The 18,057-nt window shown below is 33.1% G+C and overlaps 1 protein-coding gene across 1 annotated transcript in view; it reads left to right on the forward strand.

The window, feature by feature from the left end:
* Positions 1 to 1,255: 1,255 nt before the first annotated feature.
* The window catches only part of LOC101975376 (snake venom 5'-nucleotidase-like), a 53,146-nt gene continuing 36,344 nt past the window's right edge, over positions 1,256 to 18,057 (forward strand). The window contains exons 1-2 of the mRNA XM_005319672.4: positions 1,256 to 1,457; positions 17,600 to 17,751. Of these exons, the coding sequence (XP_005319729.1) occupies positions 1,297 to 1,457; positions 17,600 to 17,751 (313 nt within the window). The 5' untranslated portion in view covers positions 1,256 to 1,296. The remainder of the gene's footprint in view (positions 1,458 to 17,599; positions 17,752 to 18,057) is intronic.

Genomic DNA, 18,057 nt, shown 5'->3' on the forward strand with positions numbered 1-18,057 from the left:
TGACAGATTTTTCTGTTGTTAAGTCATTGTTAATATTCTTGGTATAAATGCTTAACAATGTAATTTTGAAATGTACTACTGAATTTATTTTAAAAGAAATTTTATATCCACAGTTATAAATAAAATGAGTTTATATATTTATCTTTCTGTGATCTGGTTTTGGAATCTTAATTGCACTAATTTTATAAAATAGACTGAACAACTTTGTACAACTCACATGTTAAACATTCTTGGTTCTGGGGAAGGAGAAAACTTTGCTATTACTTCAGTTTAATTTCACTTATTTGTTCAAGTTTTATTTTTCTTATTTTATCAAATTTGAAACTTTGTATTCTTCTAGATGTGTCCATATAATCAAAGTTCAATTGAGCAAATGACCAACTGGCAATATTTCAAGGGGTTGCAGCTCTCTGGGGTACATTATTTATTGGATAGATTTGATGAGTCCACAACAATGAGTGTAAAATGTAATTCAACAGGCACATTATTTTTTCACCTGCTCTATTCTCACAAGCATATCAGAGCTCATATCACAACAGACGACTGTCTTTCAGAGTCATAATATTAGAGATGATAGAAAAGTACAAATGAAGAATCATGAGGAAAATAGAAAAATTTTGAACTGCGAGGATTTTTAAATAAAAGTGACATAAGGAAAGGTCATTGGGATTTTATGGTGGAGACAGAAAGGGGACCTCAGGATATTGCAAAGAATCAGATGAAATCATCTTGTATGGTCTCCCTAAAGGCAGGTCTATTTTGTTTTGTAGTCATGCACAAGTACCTGGTATAAAGATATTTAATTATTTTAAATTGACTGGGAAAACAGAAGTAACCTTTCAGAGACACTGGAGGAACTACGTATTTAGTTGCAGAAAAGGTTTTACTTAAAGAGTCCTTGAAAAATAGCCTGCTATGTCCCTGTCAAAGAGGTCAGAATCTTTATAAGGATCAGAGTTAACAATGTTGAAACTACAAAATTCTACAGAAACGAACTGTGACTACACTCCCGGAGCCATGAGTTCTGCTGGTATGAATCCCTTTTTTGCTGCATCCTGTGAAAGAGGAAACAAAAGGCACCTGGGTTTCCGTTAGGTCCTCAACAGTCTGCGAGCTACAGCGCACCACCTCGGTGATCCAAGGTCGCAGAGGGCCAGCGCAAGGCTGCAAAGCACGCTGTAGTGCGCGCGCACACGCCACGGCACCCACGTGATACTTTTGCGCAGGCGCACCCGCACCTTTTTGTCGAGGGGACGTCGAAGCTGAGAGAGCCGGAGTGGTTCCTTTCTCGAGGGGATGGAGGCTGCAGAGGAGGCTCCCCTGGTGGCACTGCCTCAGTCCCCAGAGCTGTCTTCTTGCCCAGGAGACATCAGTCCCTGCGACTTGACCATCCTTCATTTCAACGACGTGTACGACGTGGACCCGAGTCCAGAGGACCCTGTAGGAGGCGCTGCTAGGTGTGGCCGCCATCTTCCCCCATCAGATTCTGGAGGGGTTAAGCGGGATATGTGGTCTCCGAAACCCATCAAGAACGCCGGGAAGCTGGCAGGGCTTCCCTGGCAAAGACCCTCTTGTGTGAGCTTCAGCTCTGTGCTTGCTCTAGCTAGTAATGGGATGGTTTCCAAGCCAGCAAGTAGTAGCAGGACTAAGGTGAAAAACGCTGGGTCTGGTATCTGAAACCCTATCTTGAAATGTGCCCTTGTTTTTAATCCAACCCTGGATCTGGACACAACTTTTCCACTATTTTTATCATCTTGGAACAGGGCTTATTGAACCTATTTCAGCGTTTGTAAAGAGAATTGTTTTATTTCTCCTCAAGATTAACTGAGGTGATTTATGGAAAGCAGCTAGCACAGTGTTTAGCCTGTTCTAAGCAATTAATAATTTCCCCCTTCTCTGTATTATAAAATTGTCACATGTCTATTGACTACTAATTGTCAGGAACCTACATTTTTTAAACATATCTTTCCTTCATCTTTTGCCAAGACAGTTACAAACTAGTGGCCCTAGAATGATCAAGACAGGACGATATTTGACAGGAATTTAAAGACTGGTAGAATGTGAATTAGGTGAGAACAATTAGGAATTGCAGCTTAGGGAACCTAGGTTTTTATAAGTTTGATTTATTTTCCTGCTTGGGTAATATAAGGTAAGTCACTTAAACCTTCTCTCTGAACTTTATTTTCCTTTATTTATTTGTTATAAAGTGAGGTTGGGCTCTATGCCATCTAATTGCTCTCAGTAATTCAAAGATGAAAAAGAGTAAACGGGGAAATCAAATGGGTGCTAAGGTAAGGCAGTGTGGCACTAATCTAAAGGAGCATGGGATATAAAACATGGGGTCATATAAAATGTTGAATGTTTGGTTAGCAATTGGAGAACTAGTGTTGGTTTTTGTAGATGATCAAAAAAGTGTTAGTAACATGATCCAAGAGGTATTTTGAAGATAGTAAGGGGGATTTTGGATATAAAAGGTTAGAAAATCTATTAAAGGGAGAAATCACTGAGGCTCTTTGTATGAATATAGTTATTAAGTCAGGTTTGGCAGTAAGAATCAAAAGGAACAGATGGATTCGGAAGATAGCAGATACAATAAACAAGACAGTAGTTAATGACATGTTAAAGAACATGTATATGTACATGTATACACACAGAAAGGGAAACATTAGGGTTTAAGTAGAAGAAAATGGAGGAATCTACCAATGTTTTGTTTAATATTGAGTAACAAGAGAATTAAACTATTTCTGAAGGAGTGTCTAGTTTTTTGGGAATTGGTGTTGGAAAGGAAATGTTAATTTGAGTCAATAATAAATGTTAATTTTTGAGTAGGTATGTAGAAGTGAATAGTAGTATTTATCTTTCCAGTATTTTAATCCCCCTCCCCAAGTTCTTTTGCAATATGTGGCTCTTCTGTGAATTGGGAAGAAAATCCTATTCTTGAAATTCTACATCTTCTCTGGAGAAGTTCATTTGTTGTAGTACAAGCCATTTAGAGGCCTACTCAGTGTTCCTTCATAGAGGTGGGCTAGTTTCTTCCTTCACCAGTTCTTACAGTCTGCCTGTGTTTTTAGTCAAAATTGTCCATTCCAAGTCACTATAGGATGTATAATTGGAATCATGCTGAGGATCAGGTAGGAAACTGCATATGCCCTGGTCTTTAAGATTTATGAATTTATATCAGAATGTGAACTACTCAGCAGGAACTTTGTTTTTATCATCTTGTTTTTCTCAGTACCCACATTAATTTCTGGTACAAAGTGGGTACTACTTTTTAATGGAGGAGGATGGGACATGCTGGTACAACTGAACTGATAAAATGGTTCTGAATGTGAGTTTTTAATTTAATCTGACCATGGTGGTGGTGGTTAATGAACTGAATTCTATTTTTTTGTTGGTCATTTACTTTTTATAAATGTTTTAAGCTATTTTAGATTTTCACAAAAATTATGAACATAGTACAAAATTTTGCATATTCCCCATTACTTACATTTTACATGAGTACATTAGTGTTATTTGTTACAATTAGTGAATCAAATTTGATAGTTGTTACTAACCAATATCCATACTTCATTCTCATATCTGCAATTTTTCAAGATGTTCCTTTTGTGTTTTAGGATCCCATACAGGATCCCACATTACATTTGTTGTTCCTGACTCTTTGGGCTATTTTTGGCTGTGGCAGTTGTATTAAACCTCTTTGTTTATAATAACTTTGACAATTTTGAGGAGTACTTGTGAGGTGTTTTGTAGTATATCATTTATTTGAGATTTGTCTGGTATTTTGCTTAAGATTTTACCATGGAACATAGAAATAAAGTCACATTTTCGTAATTTTTTCCCAGGGGTACATATTACCAACATGATTTATCATTGTCAATATTGATCTTTGTCAGGTTTCGCTACTCTTTCCCCTCAGAATTTTTGTGCTGTACTTGAAAGAAGTGACTATGTGCAGCTCACATTTAAGAAATGGGGAGTTAATGCTTTCTAACCTAACAGGTGAAATATCAACTTCAAATTATTTGTAGAATTTTTTAATGGAAGATTTGTGTTTTCCTTATTTTTATTTATTCATTTATTTATATCAGTATTGCATTAGTTTCCTAGGATTGATGTAGCAAAATACCATAAAATGGATTGTTTTCAATAATAAAAGTTTTTTTCTCTCTCTCTCTCGCAGCTTTGGATACTAGAAATCTGAAATCAAGGTGTTGGAAGAATTGGTTTCTTTAAGGGCTTTGTGGTAGAATTTGTTCCATGCTTCTACCTACTTTCTGGCAAAGGCCAGGAATCCTTGGTATTCCTTGGATTACAAATATATTACTCCAGTCTCTAGTCTGTCTTCACATGGTATTCTCCCTCTATGTATCTGTGCTCAAATTTCCCTTGTCCTGTAAGGAAACTAGTCATTGAATCAGGGACCACCCTAATCATCATCTCATGTTATCTTAATTATATCTGCAAAGAATCTGTTTCCAAATGAGGTTCCATTATACTTATAGATACTGGGGATTAGGACTTCACCATAACATTTTTGGGAACATAATTTAACCTCTAATAAATATTCTAATGACATTCTTGAATGTCATTAATTTTTATTTTTTAATTTGTTCTAATTAGTTATACATGAGAGTAGAATGCATTTTGACAGTTGTACATAAATGAAGCACAACTTGTCATTCCTCTAGCTGTGTATGGTGCAGAGTTGCACTGGTAGTGTAATCATACATGTATATAGGATAATGATGTCCATCTCATTCCATTGTCTTTCCCATCCCTTACACCCCCTTCCCTCTCCTCACTCCTCTCTGTCCAATTCAAAGTTCCTTCCCTACCACCCCCTTTATGGATCAACATCCACTTATCAAGAAGACATTCAGCCTCTGGTTTTTGGGTTTGGCTAATTTTGTTTACAGTGATATTCTCCAGATCCATCCATTTGCCTGAAAATGCCATAATTTCATTCTTCTTTAAGGCTGAGTAATATTCCATTTTCTGAGGAAAACTTGGTTTGTTCCATAGTGGTTGTACCAATTTGCAGTTGTACCAATTTGAAGCTTTTCCTCCACATCCTTGCCAATACTTATTATTACTTATATTCTTGATAATTGCCATTCTGACTGGAGTGAGATGAAATCTTAGATTAATTTTGATTTGCATTTCTCTAATTGCGAGAGATGAACATTTTATCATGTGTTGATTGATTGTATTTATTCTGTGATGTCTGTTCAGTATTAGCCCATATGTTGATTGGTTTGTTTGTTTGTTTTTTTTTTGGTGTTTGTAGTTTTTTGAGTTCTTTTTTAAAATTTTTAAATTTGTTTTAATTAGTTATACATGACACTAGAATGCATTTATGTACTCTGATACATCGTACATAGGTGAGATATAATTTCTCATTTTTTTCAGAGTATGCATGTTGCAGAATCATATATATATATACATGTCTATCTATCTATCTATCTATCTATCTATATATATATATATATATGTCATATATATACATACATGTTTCATTCTACTATCTCCTATCCCCACATCCCCTGCTCTCCCTTCCCATCATTTACCTTTACCTAATCTAAGGTAACACTATTCTTCCTTAGTGCCCTTTGCCTTATTGTGAATTAGCATCTGCATATTAGAGAAAACATTTGGCTTTGGGTTTTGTGGGATTGGCTTATTTCACTTAGCATGATATTCTCTACCTCCAACCATTTACTGGCAAATGCCATAATTTCACTCCTATTTAAAGCTGAGTAATATTCCATTGAGTATATATACCACATTTTCTTTATCCATTCATCTATTGAAGGACACCTAGGTTGGTTCCATAGTCTACCTATTATGAATTGAGCTGCTATAAACATTGATGTAGCTGCGTCACTATAGTATGCTAACTTTAAGTCCTCTGGGTATAAACCAAGGAGTGGGATAGCTGGGTCAAATAGTGGTTCCATTTCCAATTTTCTGAGGAATCTCCACGCTGTTTTCCATAGTGCTTTCATGAATTTGAAGTTCCACCATCAATGTATGAGTGTACCTTTTCACCACATCCTTGCCAACATTTATTGTTGCCTGTATTCTTGATGATTACTATTCTGACAGCAGTGAGATGAAATCTTAGTTTTGATTTGCATTTCTTTATATATCGTGGATATTAATGCTCTATCTGACTGAGGTGCAGGTGGAGATGCAGATTTTTTGTAGGCTGTCTCTTTATGTTATTTAGTGTTTCCTTTGTTGCAAAGATAAATTAGGAAAGCTACCCCATTCACAATAGCCTCAAAAAAAAATACATGGGGATCAATCTAACAAATGATGTGAAAGACCTCTACGATGAAAACTACAGAACACTAAACAAAGAAATTGAAGAAAACCTTAGAAGATGGAAAGACATCCCATGCTCTTGGATAGGCAGAATCAATATTGCCCAAATGGCCATACTCCCAAAACTGTTATAGAAATTTGATGTAATTCCTATTAAAATTTCAATGATATTCTTCATAGAGCTAGAAGAAGCAATCATAAAATTAATGTGGAAACATAAGAGACCTGGAATAGACAAGGCAATTCTTAGCAAGAATAATGAAGCAGGAGACGTCCCATTACCAAACTTTAAACTATACTACAGAGCAATAGTAACAAAAACAGCATGGTATTGACACCAAAATAGACATGTAGACCAATGGTACACAATAGAAGACACAGAGACAACACCACATAAATATGTTTATCTCATGCTAGACAAAGGTGCTGAAAACATACATTGGAGAAAAAAATACCCTATTCAACAAGTGGTGCTGAGAAAACTGGAAATCTGTATGTAGCAAAATGAAATTAAACCTCCCTCTCTCACCCCCCACAAAAATCAACTCAAAGTGGATCAAAGACTTGGGCATTAAAACAGAGACTCTGAGCCTAATAGAAAATAAAGTATGCCCAAATCACCTTCATGTCCGCTTACGTCCTGACTTTTTAAAGACTTCTAAAGCACAAGAAGTAAAATCAAGAATCAATAAATGGGATGGATTCAAATTAAAAAGCTGTTTCTCAGAAAATGGATGTTATTAATTTTTAATAGGTTTCCTTTCAATTTTTATGGAAGCCTAAAGAAAAACCATGGATTGACTTTTGAGGGCTTAAAAACAATATACGTCTGACAGCAGAACTGGATTTGGGAAATACATTCTTTGTATGTGTTATGCAGTTCAGTACATGCTCTTAGTAGTTTTATTTCATCTTGTGCCTTTTATTAAACCTACTATTCATATACATATTTTTTATACTAAGGAAAATGTTAGTGTCTTTGGTAGAATTCAAGAGATTTGGATCAGCAATATCTTTGGTATCAGAGGTATGAAACTTGGAGACCATACTGAGATACTAGAAAATAGACCACATTAGTGACTGCCTTTGAAGGAACATATGAAAGTACTCATCTGATTTCTGGACTATTCTGATGATAAAAAGAAATCAGAACTCATTTAATGAATGTTCTTGTGCGGTTGGCTTTTCTGGGAATATTCTGTTCATAATTGTAACTAAGAAGTTGCAGAAAGAATTTGTGTGTATTTAGATTGATGAAATTTCTGGACCATTTTGACTTTGGTTATAAGATTAGCAAGATGTCATGACTTCTCTTCCTTAAATGTTTGTGTGTCTGAAAGTTAGTCTTCAGTTCCATTGCTCACTTCTCAGCTTACTGAAGTAGATATTTATTTAATATTTATTTGGTTCAACAAATATTCATTGAAAGTATACCATTTATCAGGTATGGAATACCTGGTGTATGGGTTATTAATAATATAACCCAATAAAATGAACCATATAGGGAATGTTTTAGGCAGTGATGATATAGCAGGGAACAGAAGAGAAAAAAATCCAGCCCTGATAAGTGCTTGTGTTTTAGTTGGGAGTAAGATAAAAGAAGAAAGCATGTATTTTATCAGATGGTAATAAATGGAAATAATACAGGATAAGCAGAATAGGAAGTATGAATTTGAGATTGGAGATGGCTACTATTTTATAAAAATGTTAATATGATGGGGTCTCATGAATTGGGTGTCACTTGAGGTGAAATGTGAGTAAAATGAGGTACTATGAGACATTTGGTTGTCTATGAGGAGTGTTACAGGTTGAAGAAATTGCAAGAGCAAAGGTTCTGAGATGAAAATGTGCTTATTGGGTTTCATGACCATCAGGAGGCAACTGGCTGGAGCTGAGAAAGCAAAGGAATATTAGTAGAAGATGAGATCACAGAGTTAGCATAAATCACATCGTAGATAGTGTCATATTGACAATTTTGGTTTTCACCTTAAATAAACTGGGAATCCACTGGAAGTTATGAGTAGAGGAATGATATAAACTATCAGATTTTAAAAGTATCATTCTGCTGTATTGAAAATAGACCTTATGGAGAGGGAGAGATGCTAGATTTATAGATATGAACATAACTAGACATAATTATCATAATCCTAGCCATCATGGAACATATATAGACTACAATTAGGCAGACCAAAACAGAAATACTTATAAACGAAAGTAAAGTGATCACATAATAAGGGCAGTGATAATGTCTAATAGGGCACCTCCTTAGTTGGAGAGGGGTTTGGTATTGTTTCTTTGGGGGTGGGTTATAGGGTGAATAGGAACTAATTAGACAAAATATATAGAACTTGTGCTTGTTCACTTTGAAGTTTTGAGCTATTACTTGTATTGCAAATGTAAATAGGCAGTTCTCAAAACAGCCCAGGGAGGCTTACAAATCTCTATGAGCTCCTTTTATGTAAATCTCATAGCCAAAACTATTTTCATAATAGTCTTAATAGATGTTCTTTGCCTTGTTCACTCTCATTTTTTCATGAGTATATTGAGTTTGAAAAGTTGATTCATAAATGGTTTGAAATATCACATTGAAAACAATTGTTGAGAAACTATTTTACTGAGTTTTGGTGTAGTATCAAAGAAGAATACCCACAGTTATCTGGAAAGTTCATTGAAAGACTTTTCCAGTTACTTGTGTGAGACCAAATTTCTTCATATTCTTCAGCCAAAGCAACCTATTTCAGTAGAGTTAATGCAGCAGCAGATATGAGACTCCAGATGTCCCTGGAAATTTGCAGAAGTCTACTCTTTTTGTGTATGTGTTTGAAAATGTATTCATTAAAAATGTATATGTACTGGATTTATTGGTATTTAAATAAATTAACAAGTGTATATATATGTATATATATTTCTGAGATGGTAAGTAATAGCAGCTATCACCCATATAAAAAGGCTTTTTGGCTTCTTAATTATTTTTTAAAGTATGTAAAGGTTCTTGACTGAAAAATTTGAGAACTTCTAATTTAGATTGTAAATTTGCAGTGGCAAGATCTATTTATATTAATTTTGTTTCTCTAAGACCTATTGCCATTTGTAAATTCTGGCATTAACAACTTCACATATTCTATTCCTAGATTTATAATCTAGCCTCAAACTCTTTTCAGTCCTATATTTTTGTCTGCCTGTTGAGAAAACCCACTTTGATGTTTCCTTGAATAGTATATTCTGTGTCTAATATCAAACTCATCAGCTTTTCTCCAGAACACCTCTTTCTCATAACTTTGATCTCTCATTTAATATATTTACCTTATCCCAAATAATTTACATGGCCTTTCCAAAGTGTAAGACTGTAATTGTGACCTATTTTTATAGATTTTTTTTCTTTTTTCACTTTATTTTATAACATTGATTCTCAAATTTTAGCATTTATTAGGGTTTCCCAGAGGGATTTTTAAAACACATTTCTGTGCCTGACCCTAGCATCTGAGAAGGGGACATAAGAATTTGAATTTCCATTGTTTCCAAGTGATACTGATTGCTTCTGGTCTGAAGAAATACTTTAGGAACTGCTGGAATACTTAACACTAATCATCACATATGGCTTGCACTTTTAAATTTTATAATCTTGCTCATATTTTTATTCTTTTTTACTTAGATGATTCCTGAGATTTGGACCAAATCCTATGGCTTTTACTGTCCATCTTAAATATAGCTGTCCTTAGGGTCATCTGAACTCCTGTACTGGTCAATTTTTATACTAATAATTTTTTCTTTACTGTCTTCTTTAGTGCATATGTATTATTTTCAAATGTTTTTCCGGTATTTAAAAAGGGAGGTATTTAGTATACTGAAGAATACAAATCTTAAGGGTAGAGCTTACTTAATTTTTACTAATGTAATCATGTAGATAAGAAGTATTTCCAGCACAGTACATGACTTCTTCATGCCCTTTCCAGTCACAACTATCTTTTCTCTACCCCTTAAGATTGTACAGCATGCATCATTTGTGTTTGGCTGCTTTTGCTTAGCATTGAGATTCATCCATATTGTATGTAACAATAATTTGTTCCATTTATTGTTGAGTTGTATTCTAACTGTGAATACAGCACAATTTATTTATCTATTGTAATGTTGAAGGGAATTTAGATTGTTTTCTTATATTTGCTTTTATGAAATCACTACCATCAGCATTCTTGTATAATAATTTGGTGGACCAAATTCATTTTGTTGGGTGTATGCCCAGGAATGGAATTTTAATGTCACATACAGACATATGTATAGTTTCAGTAGATGCTGCCAAACATCTTCCCAAAATAGTTTTACCAACTTATGTGTCCATCAGAAATGTATGAGAGTTTTAATTGCTTTGTATTCTTGCCATTTTTTATTGTCTTTTTAATTTCAGCATTGCAGTAGGTGTGTAGTTATATGCATAGATATACCATGTGAGCTTAATTTGCATTTCTTGTTAAGTGATGATATTGAGCATTTTTTTCTCATGTTTATTGGCCAGTTGCATTTGTTCTTTAGTTAAGGCTTAATTTTTTTTTTAAAAAATATAGTTGCCTGCCTTTTAAAAAATTGATTTGTAAGAGTAGTTAATATATTTTGGATATTATTCTATTGTTGAATGTGCTTTAAAGATATATTGTGTAGTCAGTATTTGCCTTTTTACTATTCTAATGGTGTATTTTGATAAGTACATGTTATTAATTTAAACTAAATTTATCAATACATTCTTTTGTGATTTTTATGTTTTTCTCGTCTTAAGAAGTCTTTGCTCCAATATTATGAAGATGATGTTCTATAGTTTCTTCTAAATAATTTATTTTTTTGGTTCTTAGATTAGATTTGTGATCTACCTTGAAGTAATATTTATGTGTTTTGAGTTAGGGATAAAATTTTGCTCTTGTAGCATATATTTTTAATAATTCTATTTATATGTGTATACTTGCACTATTTGTATATTTAGATCTAGTCTTGTTAATTGAAAAAGCTGTCTTTTCCCACACTGAAAAGAAGTGTTTCTGTAGCAAATCAAGTGACTATGTGTGTGTCTACTTGGTTCTCTTTCATCTAAGATAATACTTTACTATCTTAATTACCATAGCTTTATCGTAAGTCTTGATGCTCAACTGAGTAAGTCCTTTAGTTTACTTGTTATTCAATGTTTGCTTCTCTATTCTAGAACTTTTGCACTTACATATAAATTTTATGTTGAAATTTATGTAGTGAATTTCTAAAAAAAGATTTTCTACCTAAAACATTCATATTCCTAGTTTGATGATTATTTTTTCCCATGAAACAATATTGAAATTCGATACTTTTTTGTATCTTTTTTAGATAGGTGCAGGAAAATTAACGATTTTTATCCTTAATGTAATGCTTATATTTTGCTTTTATGTTCAACTATCCTTGCATTCCCGGAATAAACCCTACTTGGTTATAATGTCTTACTCTTCTTACATATTACTTAATACAGTCTGCTAACATTTTGTTTAAGAATTATGTGACTGTCTTCATAAGTGATATTTTCTTATAATCTTCTTATGTTTTTCAGGCTTTGGTATCAAGATGATTCTGACCATATAAAATTAGTTGGAAAATCTTACTCCTTTTCTCTTCCCTGGAAGAATTTGTTTAATAATAATAGATTTTCCTCTTAAAAGTGCTTGGAAGAATTCTCCAGTGGAGATATAGGACTGGAGTTTTGTTATTGCTGAAAAGTTCTAAATTAAGGTTTCAGTTTCTTTAATAGACAGGAAAATTCAGATTTTTTACAACTTTGTGTTGATTTTGTTATATTTTTCAAGGAATTTGTTTTGTGTGAATTTTCCAACTAATTGACAGGAGGGGTGGGGTGTGTGTGTGTGTGTGTGTGTGTGTGTGTGTGTGGTGTGTGTGTGATGCTGATATAGAACTCAGGGCCTCCTGCATGCCAGGAAGACACTGTACCACCAAGACATATTCTTATCCCCCTACCAGGGGTATTTTTAATATTTTCTTTTTTATCATCTTAAAATTTATAGAATCTGTATTAATGTTTATTTCTGTTATTGATAATTTAATTTTCTTAGTTTTTCTATAGCATATTTATTTTATGAATTCTTTTCTATGAATTAAATTCTAGCTCGATTGACTTTTTTATTTATTGTATTTTTGTTTTCACTCTTTTTTTCTAGTTTATTTCAGCTTAATTTGGTATTTGTTTTCTAACTTGCCTGGAGGTTGAAACTTGATTACATATTTAAAATTTTTTTCTGCTTTTCTAGTATATGCATGTTGAACTATAAATTACTAATACCATATTAGCTCTATTTCACAAGCTTTAAGGTGTTGTATTTCCATTATTATTCATTGCAGAATTCCAGTGTGATTTTTTAATTAGACCTATAACTTACTTAGATTTGTGTTGCCTAATTTCTAAATATATAGAACTTTTCTACTAATCTTTTGTTATTGAGTGCTTCTTTAATTTCATTAAGGTAAGGGAGAATATTCTTTATGTTATAGAACTTGAATACTTATTAGATCTAGCATATGTTTTTTTTAAATTCATATTCCCTCAAACAGGCATATTGTGTTATTGTGTATAGTCTTCTGTATGTGAATTTTGTCAATTGGTTAATCATGTTTTTCAAATATTTTGTATCTATATCAGACTTTTCATTTGGTTATTCTATCAGACACTGAGAAAAGTATTTTTTTAAATTGATAAGATAATGAATTTCTTCATTTTTTCCTTTTATTTTTGTCAACTTTTGTTTTATCCTTCTTGAGGAAGTGTTATTGATTGCATACATATGTATTTTATATTTTTCTGCTGAATAAACACTTTAATAACTAAAAATAGTATACCTTTTAATCTGTAGTAGTACTTGCAGTAATATTTCTTAAGTTCTATCTTTTCCTTATATTTTTATAGCTATATCAGTGTTCTTTTGGTTAGTGTTTATATAGTATATTATTTACAAGTTTTCAACTTTTGATAGTGTTATATTTAAAATGCATCTCTTTTGCACAGTTTTTCTTTTATTGATTTTTGAAATTCTTATTCCTTCATTTTTTATTTTTTGTTTTTAAATATATATGATAGAAGTGTGTATTTTGACATATTATAATACATGGGGTGCAACACATTATAATTTTGAACCCACTGTTGAACATGATGTGGAGTTACACTGGTCGTGTATTCATATATGAGCATAAGAAAGTTATGTCCGATTCATTATATTGTCTTTCCTATTCTCATACTTCCTCACTTTCCTTCATTCCCCTTAATCTAATCTCATGAATTTTTATACTTCCTCTATTTATCCTCCCTTGTTTGGGTTCACATCTACATATCAGAGAGAACCTTTGACCTTTGGTTTGGGGGAGTGGCTTATTTCACTTAGCATGATATTCTCCAGCTCCATCCATTTACTGGCAAATGCCATGATTTCAGTCTTCTTTATGGCTGAATAGTATTTCATTGTGTGTACTTACCACATTTTCTTTATCCATTTATCTGTTAAAGGGCATCTAGGTTGGTTCTATAGCATGGCTATTGTGAATTGAGCTGCTATAAACATTGATGTAGCTGTGTCACTGTAGTATGCTGGTTTCAAGTCCTTTGGGTATAAGCTGAAGAGTGGAATAACTAGGTCAAATTGTGGTTCCATTCCAAGTTTTCTGAGGAATCTCCATACTGCTTTCCAGAGTGGTTGTACCAGGCTGCATTCCTACCAGCAATGTATGAATGAAGCTTTTTCCCCACATTCTCACCAACATTTATTGTTACTTGTATTGTTTGTAATTGCTATTCTGACTGGAGTAAGATGAAACCTTAGTGTAGTTTTAATTTGCATTTCTTTAATTTCTAGACATGTTGAACATTTTTCATATTTTTTTGACTATTCATGTTTCTTCTATGAAGTCCCTGTTCAGTTCCTATGCCCATTTATAGATTGGGTGATTTGTGTTTTTGGTGTTAAGTTTTTTTAGTTCTTTATATATACTGGAGATTAATGCTCTATACTGGAGATTAATGCTCTATCTGAGGTGCAGGTGATAGATATTCTCCAATTCGGTAGAGTCTCTGTTCATGTTCTTGATTCCTTTGCTCTGAAGAAGTTTTTTAGTTTGATGCCATCCCATTCTTGATTTTACTTCTTGTGTTTTAGGAGTCTTATTGACGAAGTCTGTTCCTGAGCTGATATGATAGAGAGTTGGGCCTGTTTTTCCTTCTACTATGCACAGGGTATCTGGTCTAATGCCAGGGTCCTTGATCCACTTTGAGTTGAGTTACAATGTATCTCTTTTAAGTAGATAATTGTAGGGTTTTTTCACTTAATCTTTTTATCTCTTTTATTTAATGGGAGTGTTTAGTCCATTTACATGTATATATCCTTCATTTGTTATTTAACTTATTAATCTTCTGTTACTTCCTGAACGTTGTATGAAACTTATAGTACTTTAATTATCTTCCTCCTAGTGTTTATGTGTACCTCTTTTAGTTTCATTTATACATGACATTATTAATATTTTTCATTTGAATAGTCAGTTAAAAAATTATAGCCAGTCAGGATGGTGCATACCTGTAATCCCAATGACCTGGGAGGCTGAGGTAGGAGGATTGCAAATTTGAGGACAGCCTCAGCAATTTAGCAAGACCCTAAGCAATTTAGAGACACTCTGTTTCAAAATAAAAAGAGTTGGGGATGTAGCTTAGTGGTGAAGTGTCTATGTGTTCAATCCTCACTATCAAAAATAAATAAAATAAAATTACATATCTACCTTTTCCAGTGCTCTTCATTTCTATGTGCATAGTTCAGTTGCATTTACCTGGAATCATTTTGTCAACCTGAATAATTTTCTGTAATATTTCTAGTAATACAGATTCAATGGCAATAAATTTTCTTTTTGTCTATAAATGTCCATGTTTCATTCATTTTTTAATCATTCCTCATTGACCATAAGATTTTAGATTAGCAGATATTTTTCCCAATACTTTTTATAATTTCTTATGGCCTCCAAAATTTATGTTGTAATGTCAGGTATCAGTTATTATGTATACCATCACCACAATCGCCCTACTAACCCTGCTCTACTTTTAAGTTTTTTTATGTTAGTTTTCTAAGCAGGTTGATTATGATGTGCTAAGGTAGTTTTTTCTTCATATCTTTCTTTGTTTCACTGAGGTTCTTGAACATGTTAGTGGGTTCTTTTAAAATCAACTTGAGGAATTATGGACTCTTTTTCTTCTCCTCTTTGGATTCTAATTACTTGAATGTTGTGTATGTTAGACTTTATTTTCTGTTTAACCTTTCTGCATCTTTTATACTCATAATGTCATTCATCCATAATTGACAGATATCCCCCAGTCAGTGATAAATTGCTTATCTCTTAGAGGTTTTCAACTTTATGGAATTTCAAGTCATTTAATTCTTTTTACTCCCTTAGTTCTTTGACGTTTTCAAAATTATTATTTGTTTTTGAAATGGGAATGTAGTCTGCCAAAATTTCTACATCCTGCTTGAGAGCAGAAGCCTCACTTAGTCCTTTACTAGATAGTTTAATCTTAAATTTAGGTAGTATTCCTTATATATTTTGTAGTATAATACTTGGTGACTAGTCTGAGATTTTGATTTGGAAATCATATAATATAGACTATAACTGGGACAATGTGAGTGAATAAATTTTGAAACAGGAATGTATGCTAGTTTCCCCGCTCCCCCTGACCAAGCATGATTTAGCTTTCTGTGGTTCCAATTACCCAGTCAACAATGGTCTGAAAATATTAAATAGAAGCTTCCAGGAATAAATTATTCATATTTTTAAGTTGTATTCCATTCTTTGTAGCTTGAAGAAATCTCATACTGTTCTGCTTCAGGGCTTGAATTGTCCCTTTGTCCAGCATATCCATGCTTTATATACTGCTTACCTTTATTTTGTTGCTAACGTAGTTATAAGATCAAGCATCATGGTATTGCAATACTGGCCTTGAGTAACCTTTATCAAAAATAAGTAAGTGGAAGAACAATGATGCTGGTATTTTTCATATGCCAAAGAGATTTTCCAGAGCTCACAAACTTTAAAATAAGAAGGATGACTTTCCTGAATTTAGTTGGGAAAGGGTATTCTGGTTATGAAGGAATAGTACGTTTGAAATAAAAGTTTGAGAGAGATTTTCTATAGTCCCTGGGGCTAGAGTGCATTTTCAAAGAGGAGATAAGGCTGGAAAGACATGTAGGAATCAGGTACATCTTTAAAAGGATTTTTTAAATTGCAGATGTGGCCACAACAATGAGTTTATGTAGTGGACTAGAGATAGTTATTGAAGTGGAAGAGCCTCTTCAAGGTGTTAATGTCACAAAAAGAATGGCAAAATATGGAGAAAAGGTAAAGGTAGAAGCTACATGACTATGGGGAGATAAATTTTGGTTTTCGTTATGTAAAAAAAAAAGATCAGAATCATGTACATAGATTTTTCATAATCTAAGGCCAGTTCTTGAAGTGAGTGCTGTTACTGAATATGTCGGGACTTGCTGGCACAGCAAGTGGTAGATTTAGATAACTTGAGGCTTAAAAGGAAAGTTTTGTCCAGTCTAAAATTAGTTTTGGGGAATGCCTCTTTTCTCTCTCTTCTCCTCACTCCCTATTCTGTTTATTGTGGAAGTCAGAAAATGGGCAGTGGCCACTAGAGAGGACAAGTTTAGTAAAGTAACTACAGTCCTCAGGGAAAGTTCGGATTTCAGTGAAAGCAAAGGGATGCATTGGATGAAGGAAGTATACAGTAATGAGTCTTGAGGAATTTGTTTACCATTGGAACATTAGATTATAAGGATGGAAAGAGGCATTCTCTTATATCAAACTTGATGCAATAAATTTAATTTAAAAAATTTAGTTAAACATTAGATAAACCTCCTTTCATCTGGTCCCCAGGGGATTTAATTTATACTTAAGGATTTGTATGTTTAGCAAAGTTTGTTTTGCTATGTACTTTAAAGTGTGCTCTTTTAATCCATTTCACATAATTTTAAGTATCTTTTGAGTTATAATATATCTCATGTTTAAATGGAAAATGATTTAAGAAATTTGTGTTTTAATTTTTCAGAATGCAACTATGCTAAAAGGTGAGGTATGTTGGTTATATGAAGTGATCTAATTAAAAATTGTTGTGTTTTCATATTTTGGTTTTTATTTTAATTTAAAGGAAAACCATGTTGCTGTTTGAGATGTTTGTTTCTTTTTGACAAAGGTATGAAATTATAGCATATAACTTTTTTTTTAGATTTGCAACAGCTGTGAAAAAGTTTGATTTCTTGAATCCACTCTTGATTTTTAGTGGTGACTGCTTAAATCCTTCAGTTTTAAGTACAATAACAAAAGGAAAGCATATGATTCCTATATTAAATGAATTGGGAGTACATTTTGCAGTTTTTGGTAAGTATTTGTAAGCCTTTTTTGTTACTTGAAATCTAATTTACACACTGCTTCTAGAATATTTTATGGAACAGGAGTTAAATAACTCTGTTTATCAGTTTATAAGCACTAAGACAGAGCCAGTTATCAGGACTGTTCAGTAAATATGAAAATTTGTAATCAAACCTGGATTTGACTTTATATGATAATATTTTTAATTGTGCTTGTTCAAAAGTAAAAAACATATTATCAGAGTACTTAAGATCATGAATTTTGAGTTAGCTGGGCCTGGGCTTGAATATGAAAGAGGAAACTATGATTGTTGAA

The sequence above is a fragment of the Ictidomys tridecemlineatus genome, chromosome 1 (genome assembly GCF_052094955.1).
Source record: "Ictidomys tridecemlineatus isolate mIctTri1 chromosome 1, mIctTri1.hap1, whole genome shotgun sequence".
Taxonomy (NCBI): Eukaryota; Metazoa; Chordata; class Mammalia; order Rodentia; family Sciuridae; genus Ictidomys; species Ictidomys tridecemlineatus.